This window comes from Nyctibius grandis, chromosome 4 (assembly GCF_013368605.1).
Source record: "Nyctibius grandis isolate bNycGra1 chromosome 4, bNycGra1.pri, whole genome shotgun sequence".
Lineage (NCBI taxonomy): Eukaryota > Metazoa > Chordata > Aves > Nyctibiiformes > Nyctibiidae > Nyctibius > Nyctibius grandis.
Window position 1 is genome coordinate 66918921 of NC_090661.1, and position 13328 is coordinate 66932248.

A 13328-nucleotide genomic window follows, 5' to 3' on the forward strand; every position below is an offset into this window, starting at 1 on the left:
TGGTCCCATCATTCATTAACCCTTTTCTTTGAGTCAATGCTCCACAAGTTATTATAAATTACTATCATATCCAGCTATTTCTTTGGCCCTCTATTACCACAATAGTTAGTAGTATCCAGTCTTAAATGCGTCTTTGTTCACAGTTCTTTTGCAAGGAAAGGAAATACTCTGATCCTTCTATCTCCAAAGGGTGCTTAGAAATAATAAGTGACTTGATCAGGAGCAGGAAGAAATCAGTAGCAGAACAGCCAAGTTAGGTCTCCAGATTCCTAGGTTAACACCCTCGTAATTTAATCACCTTTTGATTCACACAGAATCAATCAGGTTGGAAGAGACCTCTGGGATCATCGAGTCCAACAGTAAAGCCAGGGAGTTCCAGTGCACTGGGCACTGTTTGCACACGCACAACCTGAAATCTTAAAAAGCTTCATTCCCATGTCACAGGCAAAGATGCAAGGCACATGGACAAGACAGCTCCTGGGAAAATTCAGGAATACACGGAAGAACAAAGGCTAAGTGTGGCCAGCAACAGCTCTCCTCAAACTGCTTGCTGGACAGTCCCATTTTTTACTCCCAAACACAGAAAAATCAAAAACCTGTCTTTGTATGCAGGTAGACAGCAATCCCTGCGGAAGGCTGACGTTACCAACAGTCAGAAGGATTATCGTGAAGACTTCACTTCTTCACCACTCCAGTTGCATGGAAATCATATGGTCATTACTGATTAAATACTGTGTATACCTGTTGCTTCTGTTCTGGAAGATAACCATATGTTGTAAATCATTAAGTCAGCAGGGGAATGCCCACACAGACATGCACACACTTTGCTTGCCAAGTTGGCTGCTGAACTGTATAAAGGACATATCTATGCAAATACACCTAAGTGTGGCAGGATTTCTTTTTTTGTTCACCCTTCAATCCAAGATAAGAAAAGGGTCAGGGTCAGGGTAACCGCAATTTCTGAGTGCCCAAACCTCAGCCCTGTTTTTGCTAGATTTAGGCTGAAGAAAGCCGGGACAGAGAGTATGCAAACGACCAAAGGAACTCACTGCTTTGAGGATTGCCACTGCGTCCTGCTGGAGCCATGTTGGGTAGACGACTTCGTCGTTCAGAATGGCCTCGAAGAGGTCATCCTCGTTCTCTGCCTCGAAGGGTGCATGGCCACACAGCATCTCATACAGCAGCACGCCCATGGCCCACCAGTCTACATCAGGGCCATACTGCATCTCTTGCAGGATCTGAAGAAGAGATGGGAAAGAAATATCAACCCTGAAGTTTCTTAAACTGAGCAGGGGAGGAAGAAGGGTTTGGAAACATTAATGCAGTTTTCTCACTACGTCCTAACAGCATGCTCTGCTAGGCTGGCTGTATGTCCAGGAACATACAGGTGATCTCAAGCTGGGAACACCCAAAGCAGCACAAAAGTATATCAGATGCATTAAACAAGGGCTGAACTGGCTTGGCTGTTCAAAGGGTCTCCTGGGAAATAAGCCCTTAGAAATGATGCTAGGGCTTAGCAGGAGGAGAAAGGGCATCTCAGAGACACTGGCTGAGCCTCAGAAGCAGCAGGGCAGCCATGTGTGCGGGATGACACCATCTTTTCCTTGCCTCTGGGAAGGAAACGCTTACTCAGCCCCAACGGCAAGGCTTTCAGCTGGAGAGGGGAAGGAGCGCGAGTGTGTGAGAAGGGCACAAACACCAACCGCAGACAAAAATTCAATTGTTTTGAAGACGGATCTGAAGCCCAGTCAGAACATCTGGCAGCATCTGGAGGGCAGCTGCTCCTTAAAGAGGTGTTTATTAATTTTATAGTGAGATTGGGGAACGACAGGGAAGGAGAGGAAGCATAAAAAGGAACTGGGAGACGAGAGAGAATTCATTTTCCTTCCAAAACAAACTGGGCCAGTATCTGTATGTGTCTCTCAAGACTTCTGCAGCTGTACCTCCATTTTTCACTTTACTTTTCCTAAAGAAAAACATAGGCTTACCTTGGTGCCTACAGCAGCCCGAAGATTTACTCATGCTTTGCTTGCACAAGGGACTGATAATACAAGCATGCACCTAGGAGCAAACCTTGCACCTGGCAGTCAAATAAGGTCTAGCTAAAGACACCAGAGAGTACACTTGCTGCTCCAAAGCTAACCTACACTTCTCATATTCTAACCAAGTTTTCCTGGTCAAAGAAAGGTTTTGGATACCTCCGGAGCGATGTAGTCTGGCGTACCACAGAAGGTGGCTGTGGTAATGCCATCATGAATGCCCTCTTTGCACATTCCAAAGTCTGCCAGCTTGCAGTGACCCTCGTAGTCCAGTAGCACATTGTCCAGCTTCAAATCCCTGCAACAAGAATTGTGCATTGAGTCACTACGTGCTTGGAGTGGCCCCAGCACAAATGGAGGCAGCGTCCCAGGCCTCGGAAGCTTAACCTGTAAACTGGACAAACCTCATCATTGTAAAAAAGTAAACAGAAGTCATGCAGGAGGGGTTTTCTTTTGCTTCATCTCTTACAAAAGGGAGGGAGGAACAAAAATCATTCTGCTGAACTGCATTTAATACGGGCAGGTGCTACATGAGCTCGCCCACATGGCTTTCCAAACACACCACAAGCCTGGCTGGCAGAGCTCCTGCTCGTTTAGCTCTGGGACTTGCTGGAGCAGAGGTCGTCAGAGCTGTCAAATTGCGTAACGATGTTATGATGCAGCAAAACGCACCGCACGGGACGTGCTCTGATTCAGCAAAGCATCGTGTCAGGAGCACACAGCCGAAGCCTCTTCAGAAGGGCAGCAGATCCCCTCTTCTCCTGAGGTGTGTGGGGGTTAAATCCCAGACTTCCCTGTATTGGGGCAAGCCTGGCTGATAAACCTCACCTGCAAAGTTATCCAAGATTAGAAGAAGAAAAGAAACTCCCTGCCAACACCATGCCATGTGGGCAGGGTGAATCTTCCACCATAAGGCAAAGTCTTAAAGTCCTCCCAGGTGTATCGATTCCAGCAGAACTGCACTAATGTAAGAAGTGATGTCCCCTGTAGTGCTCACTGGGGTGGGGACCTCCTTGCCACTGTCACAAGAGACCTGTGGCCAAATGCCATACTGTACAAGCTGCAGAAAGGCACATTTTCCAATACGTCACCTCTAACAGCCTGGGAGCTCCTCATCAAAAGCAGAGCTGCCAAAATGACAGAGCCCCAACAAAGCTTATCAGCTTGCCTGACCTTGAGATTGCCTCAGGGAATAGCCTGCAGTCAGCAGTGCCGTCAGGAACATGACCAGAAAGCATGGGGTCATCTGCAGACTTAGGCAATGCCTTCCTAAAAATACATACCAGCTCGTAGCACCTCCGCTTTTCAGCTGCCAGACAAGCTCTAGGCACCGTCACAGATGGAGGAAAGGAGCTATGATGGGAGCTCTGTGCAGTACAAATAGGCCACAGTTCATTTTTTGAACCGTCTCAAGTATTGGCCCAAGAGTTGCCCAGAGCCCTCACAGCAGCTCTGAGGCAGGGAACTGCAGCTATCGCCATTTTACTGAAATGGAGGACACCTCATAGGGCTAGACAAAGCCACTTTCAAAGTCATTCGGATGCCCAGATAAGGATCAAATAACTAAATACATCTGAGGGTCTCAGAGCCCCTTTATGAAATCCATGCTGGAACATTTTGCCCTCTGGTTGGACATCTATTTCCCTGGGAATGGGGAGCAACGGGGAGGGTGGTGGCATATCCATACCAATATCAAAACCTATGGGAGAGCTGAAATCTGAATTCAGCTTGATCCTGTTCATCATTTGTCTGTGATCTTTAAGAGAAAATCAGGTGGTCGATTGCTCTGTTTTTCATTGACATTTCTACAGCCCACACCACCACCAGCAGCCTCCCTGGAGCTTGAGACAGCTCTCCCTCAACTTCACTGTTGCAGTGGAAAGATCAATGACACATTGTGCTAGACAATCAGAGCCACATCCTGTCCTAAAGAGGTAAGAAAAAGTATTATTAGCCTCTTTTGAATGGACAAGAAAGCGAGGGGTAGAGGTTAAGAAATTTGCCCATGTCCCCCAGAGCCAAGACTGAACACCAGCTTCCTGAATTCCAGCTCCGGATCTTAATCACAAGATCATACATCCTCTCTCTCCAACTTCAACATGGCATGGCAGCACAAGCCAGCAAAAAGCCCTCTGTAATCCCAGCAGGCCCACCAGCTGTCCGGTGGCCAGTGAAATTTGGGTGCCGGGGACAGTGCCCATGCCTGTCTTATGCTGCAGTGTTTGCTCTGGGTGGGATGCTCAGCAGAAGACACTTATTTTTCCCCTTCTGAGAATCAGAAATGACTGCTAAGGCATGTGGGCAAAGGCTCATCTTGGAAAGGCTTTAGGCGAGCACAGTGAGAGGTATTATATGTGCTCGCCCATGACTATGCCTTCAGCGGTACTCTCCAGCCAAAGCTCCTGTTGCTCTTCCCTGTGGTTCCTGGCAGAGTGGGGAAGCCCACCGAGCATGAAGGCAGGCCTTGTTTCCAGGAGTCTGCAATGATGTGGTTGAAACGCGCAGTTTATTCGTGGCTCGGTTTTAAATGCAGCAAACACCTTTTCGGTCCTGGGCTGGCCTGACTGGTGGGGGGTGCCCCTAAAGGTGCGACTGGAAGGGGAATTTTGGTGAACGGGCTTGGCGATCCCCCTTTCAAACTTCCTCTCACTCCCCAAAACGTCCACCATGTCCTGGCATGCTTTGGGAATACCTCAAAATACATCTTCCTTACACTGAAGCCAGCAGAAACACCGTCACGTACATTGACTGAGTGAGCAGGTCACAGTCCCTCATGGAGAGCCTGAGGAGCAGAGGTAAGACACAGGTACACGGCAGGGCCAGCTCTGCAGACCAGATCACCAGGCACTCTGCCACTTCTCAGCCTCTGCCCCACAGGACATGCTGCAGAAAGCCCGAGATCCCTGCTAGCTCTATAATGCACAATGCTCATCAGCAAGACGGCAGGAGCTTCTGCAGGTGCAAGAGCACTCTGCGCTTGCTGCATCCTCCCAGAGAGCCTCTACATATGCAATAGCCATTAAATTTAAACCGTCTGCCTCTCGCTAAGCGAGTAGAGTTTTAACCGCCCAAAGCAAACCTCCAGCCCTTTGGCTTCTCTACGTTGCACGTTAAACCCATTAAGAGCGCCTGTTGTCTCCTCCTGCAGTTGGGATATTAGCTTCTCCTGACTTCTTTCCAGCAATGTGAAATCCAAAACTTGCATTTTCTATTTTCACATAAGCTGTAATGTGACATTAATCTGCTCTCACTTGCTCAAGTGCTCTGGCTACGTGCGGATCATTTTAGAAGAGGACCTCCCATGACCAAAGAAGACTTCTCAATGCTCTTCGCTTGGTCAGGCCACAGAAGATGGCCCCACGCATCCTCTCGGAGCAGGTCTCGTGGGCCAGCACAGTGGCAGGCTCAGCCATGCGGCTCCTCTGGATCCTGCTCTCTCCAGCTGCCCCGTAAGATAATTCTCTGGGAAAGTTGTGGTTTGGTCTGATGTTTGAGCATTTGTCTCAAGCGATCCCAGCAGTTGTAAGCTCTGTACTCGCTGCCCGACGCTGACAGGTCTCCCCATGCATCGTACCCTGTGAACCAGCACAGCCACTCGAGAGGAAAAACACTGACAGGTTCTGAGATTTACAAGGAGCTCTTCAGTTTTGCAGTAAGGATTCCGGGAAGCTGATGAAACTGGAAGTCATCCAGCTCAGAAAGCCCAAATCTACCTCATTTCCTTAATACTTGCATTTTCCATTCAATATTTTTAGCAGTTCGATGAAGCAATAACGGCGGAGAGGTTTGCTGAGGGCTGCATTTCTAAGGTCCTGCTGAGGTTCTGTCTTTCCCTGGCAAACCTCCACTGGAAAACAGGCTTCATCCCGACTCAGAAAGGCAGCCTTTGTCCTCACAGGCAGCTACGGCACATCGGCTTAACGGCCTCGGTTTAGTATAGACCCAGAAGAAACGACAAAGTGAGCTGCTTCAGCGTCACTCGCTGGAAGAAGTGTTCTTTATACATCTGCTGCTTGAGTTTAACATTTGCGAAAAAAACCCAGAATTACAATTGCAGATGACCTGGTCCTTTTCTGAAGCATCTGTCAAATGCGATTTCCCTGCACCAGGGAGTTTTGCCAGTGAATAGGTGTTATACACGTACCTGCCACTCGCTCTGCTCAGATCATCTCACTTGTGATGCAGAAACTGTATTTGAAAGGACGAGGTCTGGGGATTTTTTCCTCTTTTGGTTTCACCGCCCTGTGTTGTAAGGGCTGTGCATGTAGGAAGGATCTTCTTTGCAGTAGTGGTGGCAGAAACTAGTTTCCAGTTTCAATGCCTCAGTTTGATGTTCTCCCAGGTTTGGTAATTCCAAAGGTCCAGTTTAAAGCTCATAAAATCCTGCTGTTCCCATCTCGATGCAAATCATTTAGTAATGAAAGATGTAGGTACAGAGCAGTGGGACCTAGCCACAAACATAGGTGAGACTAGTGTAATACTCCAGCCAAATGTTAAAAAAAAAATATATATACACAATTAAAAATAAAATCCCCAAACCTGGAATTAGCTAAATGAATCATTTTGGCATTTCTGAAAGGGAAAATATTACTTTTTCAAGTCTTCAGCATGCCAGGCCATTTAGACACTCTTTTGGAAACACCTTTGGGGTGAGCAAATGTGCATTCAAACCTCCTTTGCAAGCAGGGAGTAGATTTTTATTTTTCTCCACCTCTTCTGCTGAAGCCATTTTACAGAATCACAGAATCACAGAATGTTAGGGATTGGAAGGGACCTCGAAAGATCATCTAGTCCAATCCCCCTGCCGGGGCAGGATTGCCTAGACCATATCACACAGGAACATGTCCAGGCGGGTTTTGAATGTCTCCAGAGAAGGAGACTCCACAACCTCTCTGGGCAGCCTGTTCCAGTGTTCAGTCACCCTCACCGTAAAGAAGTTTTTCCTCATATTTATGTGGAACCTCCTGTGTTCCAGCTTGCACCCATTGCCCCTTGTCCTGTCAAGGGATGTCACTGAGAAGACCCTGGCTCCATCCTCATGACACTTGCCCTTTACATATTTAGAAACATTAATGAGGTCACCCCTCAGTCTCCTCTTCTCTAAGCTAAAGAGACCCAGCTCCCTCAGCCTCTCCTCATAAGGGAGATGTTCCACTCCCTTAATCATCTTCGTGGCTCTGCGCTGGACTCTCTCTAGCAGTTCCCTGTCCTTCTTGAACTGAGGGGCCCAGAACTGGACACAATATTCCAGATGCGGCCTCACCAAGGCAGAGTAGAGGGGGAGGAGAACCTCTCTTGACCTGCTAACCACACCCCTCCTTCTAATACACCCCAGGATGCCATTGGCCTTCTTGACCACAAGGGCACACTGCTGGCTCATGGTCATCCTGCTGTCCACTAGGACCCCCAGGTCCCTTTCCCCTACGCTGCTCTCCAACAGGTCTGCCCCCAACTTGTACTGGTACATGGGGTTGTTCTTGCCCAGATGCAGGACTCTACACTTGCCCTTGTTATATTTCATTAAATTTCTCCCCGCCCAACTCTCCAGCCTGTCCAGGTCTCTCTGAATGGCTGCGCAGCCTTCCGGCACATCAGCCACTCCTCCCAGTTTTGTGTCATCAGCGAACTTGCTGACAGTGCACTCTATTCCCTCATCCAAGTCATAGAAATACTGAAATCTCCATCACGATGGAGAAAAATATGTTTCTATTGCCTGCTCTGGTAGCCAAAGCAATACACATTTCCAATTTCTGCTCCAGTGAAATTGTAATTATGTTTTGCAAAATGAAGCAACTCCAACAGAGGAGAACAAAAGACACACAACCTGCAGAACAGCACAGTTGGCAAGATCCTTATGGAAGAGGTACAATTTTTCAAGTTGGAGGCCTTGCTCCAAATACAGTGGACAACAGATGTAAACCAATATTTTGATTAAATAAGGAGGAGAACAGATGGAGGTCTCAGTTTTACATAAAGCCCTAAATACTCACATGAAGCTAATACTGTTTCCCATTTTCCATTACATTCACTAATAACACCCAAACCAAAATATTTTATTTTACTTGAAACCAACACTCTCTTGAGTTGCAAAAAAATATCATTACTTTAAAAAAGCCCTAACAATTATTTTGGGCCCACAAAATCTGAAACAATTTTCTGTCTTTCTTTTCACAACAAATTTTGGAGACTCAGTTACCGAACTCAAAGCAAATAATTATTTTCACAATTCCATTCCCACTGGCTTTGGACTAGGGACCTCCATGTTCCCAAGATTTCATAGCACTTTGGGAATTAAGGCTATTTCCAATCCCGTGTGCCTTGGGTTGTAGAGAACCTGCTTAAAAACTCCTTCACAGAAAATGTTTCGCATCTCCCACATTTTTCTAATAACAACTAAACATTATTTATTTTTATGGTCAAATAAGTTTTTAGAACCAGAAACTCATATTCTCACAGCATCAAGGAAGACTGAAGCAAATTTCCTAAGCAGTGGTAAAGCTGGGTGTCAGCAGGCAGCAGTAAATACAGGCTGAAGAAGACACCTGCAATATATTTTGCCAGAGCTAAGACATAAAATCCCAGACTGAGCTGCTGATATTTGCTGAGTTGCTACCACATCTTTAGGGTAGGGGGAAATACTGAAATCACAAATGAAAAACCAGGTTATTGGCCTTTGAAAAAGGGAGCCACAAAGCAGAGATCAGGAAGAGCTCGAGCTGCACCGAGCTGGAGACAAACAGTTTGAAATCCTGAGTTTTGCTGCCAAACAAGAGGACGAGCTGTTGTTCCCTTCCAGCCTTGGAAGCTGCTTCTAACTTGGCTCCTGTCATACTTTGAAGGGGAAAATCAGTAGAGCTGGAACTTGCAGAGGGCACTCTCTTGGGCACAGAACCAAGCAAAGAACCAGAGGTAAGACTCAGCACTGTTATGCAGCACATAACCAGCGTGTAGCCACTCACACACCACCGCTCAGGGCTCCCATGCTGAGATGGAAGGCGTTGCTTTACGTGCCCGCAGCTTCACAACGCAACCCTAAACCCTGTGGGATTTAGTCCCTGCGCTCTGTTCTTCCAGGCACTGCACGAAATAACACTGAAATACAGCGCGGGGACTGCAAAACAGAACTTCAACTCCTCGTTTTCTTGAAAACATTCTCTTGGGGAAAGAAAATGTTCCTGCTAGTTTCCAATCAGCTCCCGAGGCGCAGACCCGTGCAGACCACCAGCACGCACGTAGACAGCCTGACTGCGGCAGGCGTACTGCGACCTGCAGTGCAACGTAATGGGGCAGAAATGAAGGGAAGATCTCTCCAGATATTCGTAATTCATCATTACCAGAAAGCAGGAATGAAACAGAGCAAGGTGCCCTTCTGCACTGTCCTAACAAACAGAAGTTGTTTTCAAAAGCTGACCACGCTTAAGTGTTTAGGGGCCGTAAATACAGCCACAACGGCTCCAGACTGAACTTCTGCATCTCTCAGAAACAAAGCAAAAGCAGAAATGTGACATAACGATAAAAGAATCCAACTCAGACCCAGGGTAAGTGGTATAAGCAAGTGAAACTCCACTGAAAATTAACACTCATTGCTAGGCCATGTAGCAGGAGACAGCCACCTCTCCTTGCTGGCTGCCTTGTGCAGCCGTGGGAGGCAGAGGAGGCTCCTGGACAAGGTGGATCCCACAGGCATCTCAGTACCTGAGCAGGTCTCCAGCTAGCAGCCCAGCACCATTCCTGGGGATTTTATGGCCTCATCCCACCACAGCACATCCTACAGACTCTGCAGAGGGCTGCAGAGGGGGAACGTGGCAGAACATAACAGAGCCTCGTGGCTTTTCTCTGCTTCACCTAACCCACCCACGCTGGCATGCAGAGCACAAACCTTTTGAAATGCTCTGCATCTGTGTGTTAGGATAAATGGTGGATTACGGCCACGCAGCCTCCACAGCAGGCTCCACCTCTCTTGCAGACACCAGGATGGTACAGAGTGATGCAATATGGACTTGTGTCCGGGGTCAGATACAATGCCAGAACTCATGGCTGAACTTCTCTGAAAACTCACACGAGAGCACACGCCCAAGGACTGCTCTGGAGGGCAAGGCAGGTGTTTGTAAGGCCCTGTCCCAGCTCCGAGGTGGGAGATCCTCCTACCCACCTGCATCTGTGCTCTTCTGTATGGCCAAAGGCACTCTATACCAGTCAGGCACTCGCAGGGATAAGTCTGATGAAGCTTAAAAATACATTCTTGCTCTGCTGCTTGGGCTTCAGACTAAACCCTGACTGGCTGGCACTTGTATCCAGAAGTGCTCTGTTATTACATTTTAATCTTAAAGTCAAGCAGCCCTTCAAGCATAAGGACAAGTTTCTGCAAGCCATCTGCCCGGGTTAAGGCAGCACCATGGGTTCTTTGGCGGAGATGGGCTGGAAGCCGGCGCTGCCGGCTCCCCATCTGCCTGACCCCTTCCTGCTGGTAGGGTCTCTCTGGAAGCTGGTTCCCCAGACCACATCAGAGCACCAGTCCCCTCCCAGCACTCCCTGGGCTGCTGCTCCAGAGACGAAGCAGTGCCCAAGGCACTGACTTCTCTCACAGCAAAGATGCTGGCACTGCCTGGGATCCAAGACCTTTCTGATGGTTTGAAGCACCAGCAGTCCCACCTCCCCTCCCTCTGGGCACCTCAGAAAAGCATCTGTAGAAGCCAACACAATTTCCAACATGATTTCATTGCTATTGAGATGAACAAGCATGATTCATCCTCCAGTTAAATTAGAGTGGTAGGCTAAAATATACACGCATAGACTAAAAAAATCCTTCCCATACCACAACAGATAATCACAAAGCTTCTACCACGTTAGTGGGTCTGACCCAAGTGGTACAGATCCAGTGGGACCCCATGGGTGCCCTGAGCTCCTCAGGGTCAGGCACACCTATAAGCTTCCACTTTATTATACGAACAGCAGCTGTAAAAGAGCTAATGATAGTTTCCAAAGGCAGCTTTACAAGGGCAAAAAGACATTCTTGTGAAATGGGGCAGCTACGAGTCGGAGCCATTACTGCTGAAACACAGACGCGCTGGAGATTGCTACAGTGAAGTAATCCCAAAGATGGTGCAATCCGTATATATTTATATGTCCACATTTGTGTGCGGACTTTTATATGTATGTATATATAATATATATTATTTGCTGCACTTTTATGTATGACTCTAGTCAGGAAAGAGGAGTTACACTTGAGGTATTTCCCTGAATCCCAGAGCAAACGTCCTCCCACTTACTGCGGGAAGGGGAGAGGTGGACAGAAAAAGGCTTCGTGTCCAGCTCTTGGTATGCATGCCACACGCTCCCTCTCCGGATGAGCCACCAGCCTAGTCCTGTGATAGACTCCTCGGTCCCACTGGGCAGTGACACTGGAATTTGCTGGCCCTGAAACATCACTTGCTGAGTCGCTCCCAACAGAGCTTCTATTTTACCCTTGCCAGAAAAAGATGGGAAAAAAAAAAAAACCCAAACCACAACGCTTCTTTCTGTGAGTCCCTTTACCTGAAGTCTTCAGAGGAGGCATATAAGAGACTTGAGACCCAAATGCATGAACAAGAATCAGGTGTGGACTTATGACTGACGGTGCCAAGAGAGGTTAAAAAGCATAAGCCTGTTATGTCACCTTGACAAAAATAGACCAACCTTGATTCAAAGCCTGACACAGAAATTAAAATGAAATCAGGCTTGTGCCCACAGTACAACACAGTCTCAATACTTCAAGATGGAGTGAAAGAGTTACCCAAGATTAACCATCACCAACTGCTCACAGCCCACCGTAGAGCTGCTCGAAGGCCCTGACCCAGCTCCAAGCCATCCTGGTAGGACCAGGGCTGGACTGCGTTGCTGAAAAGGCTCCTCTTTCCACTGGCACAGAGTGACAGGTCCCCCTTTCACCACTGCATGCCACTAAGCCTGCCCTGGGGGAATCAGACAGTAGCTCACACGAAAGCGACTCTCCTGCCCTCTCACTGCTAATCTCACAGCTGCTGTGTAATCTACCCTCCCCACACTTGGGAGTCCTAGGAGGAATGTTTCACTCCAGGAAATAGCAAAGGAAAAAAAAATAAAAGTAAAGGTGGCCCTATCTATCACGATCATGGGTGCAGACTGCCTCTGGCAATGGCTTGGGCAGCCAACCAACCTGTGCTAGTATTGGTAATGCCAGCGGGGCTTTGTCACCCCTGAGTTGAACCTGTATGTCTAGTCAGGCAGACTTCTCCATATTCATCCAATTTGGGTAACATTCATTTTACTCTGAGCCTGATCTTGAATCCAGGGAAATCGTTGGAAAAAGGTCCTGTCAGGTTCAGTCGATTTTAGATTAGGCCCTTAGACAAAAAAAAACAACACTTAACCTTATTAAGGTTCTGAATTACAGATCCAGATTTCTAAAGCTCGGCTATAGGCACTGATCTCCTTTCTATAGTGGAATGAACAAAGCTGAAGGCAAAAGCGTTCTGTATTTTCAGACGGGATTTTTAAAAGTACTTTGCTTTGGCCTGTAGATTCCCATTGCCAAATTCACCATTAACGTTTGAAGGAGCAGCACTGGGGCAGCACGGACGCTCTGGAAAATCTCACCATCTGCGCTGAATTTTTAAGCACACAATGAAAGAGCAGTCTCTGTGCTAGTGACACATTGTGGGCAGAAAACACACAGGCATCCCAGCGCTGCGCAGGAGGGGGTACTGCCTAGCCCTCCTTGGAACAAAGTTTAAATATATTTCCCAGGAGATGCTGCCTTGAGAGATGTTCCTGAAGAAACTGAGACCATCACTGATATCGAGTCTCTTTTTTTTCTAAGACCGCAGCAAACCTGTGGGCAAACAAAGTGCTTTCCTGGCTGCTCTGATCTCCCTGCTTTTCGCCACAACAATCACTTAAATAGCAGCAGTGAAATCAGATGGAAGAGGTATTTGGAGGAGCCTAGCAAATGGGTCATTATCCTAGGATTTAGGTTCTCTTTTCATGTGGATTACTGTTGCTATTTTACAGGTGATTCACTCAGGGCTGTGTGAAGCCCAAGTACCCTGGATAAGCACAGCAGAGCCAGGTGAAATTCCTGGCTGAGCATGCTGAGCTCTCTGCAATCCCACTCCTGCTTCTGGGGACTCCTCCCGAGCTGCCTGCGTGCAGGAACCAGCAACACCGAGCTTTGTGCCAGGCCAACAGGGACAGACTAGATCCCATGTGCCACCCCGCATGCCATACAGGCAGCAAACAGACCCTAAACTACCCATGAACAGTGCTGGCCGG

General features: G+C 47.7%; 1 protein-coding gene across 1 annotated transcript in view; it reads right to left on the reverse strand.

Annotated features, from left to right (window-relative positions):
* PRKCH (protein kinase C eta) overlaps positions 1–13328 on the reverse strand; it is a 125574-nt gene that overhangs the window by 19000 nt on the left and 93246 nt on the right. Inside the window, exons 11-12 of the mRNA XM_068398080.1 lie at positions 2199–2337; positions 1050–1238 (exon numbers count right to left, since the gene is read on the reverse strand). Of these exons, the coding sequence (XP_068254181.1) occupies positions 1050–1238; positions 2199–2337 (328 nt within the window). The remainder of the gene's footprint in view (positions 1–1049; positions 1239–2198; positions 2338–13328) is intronic.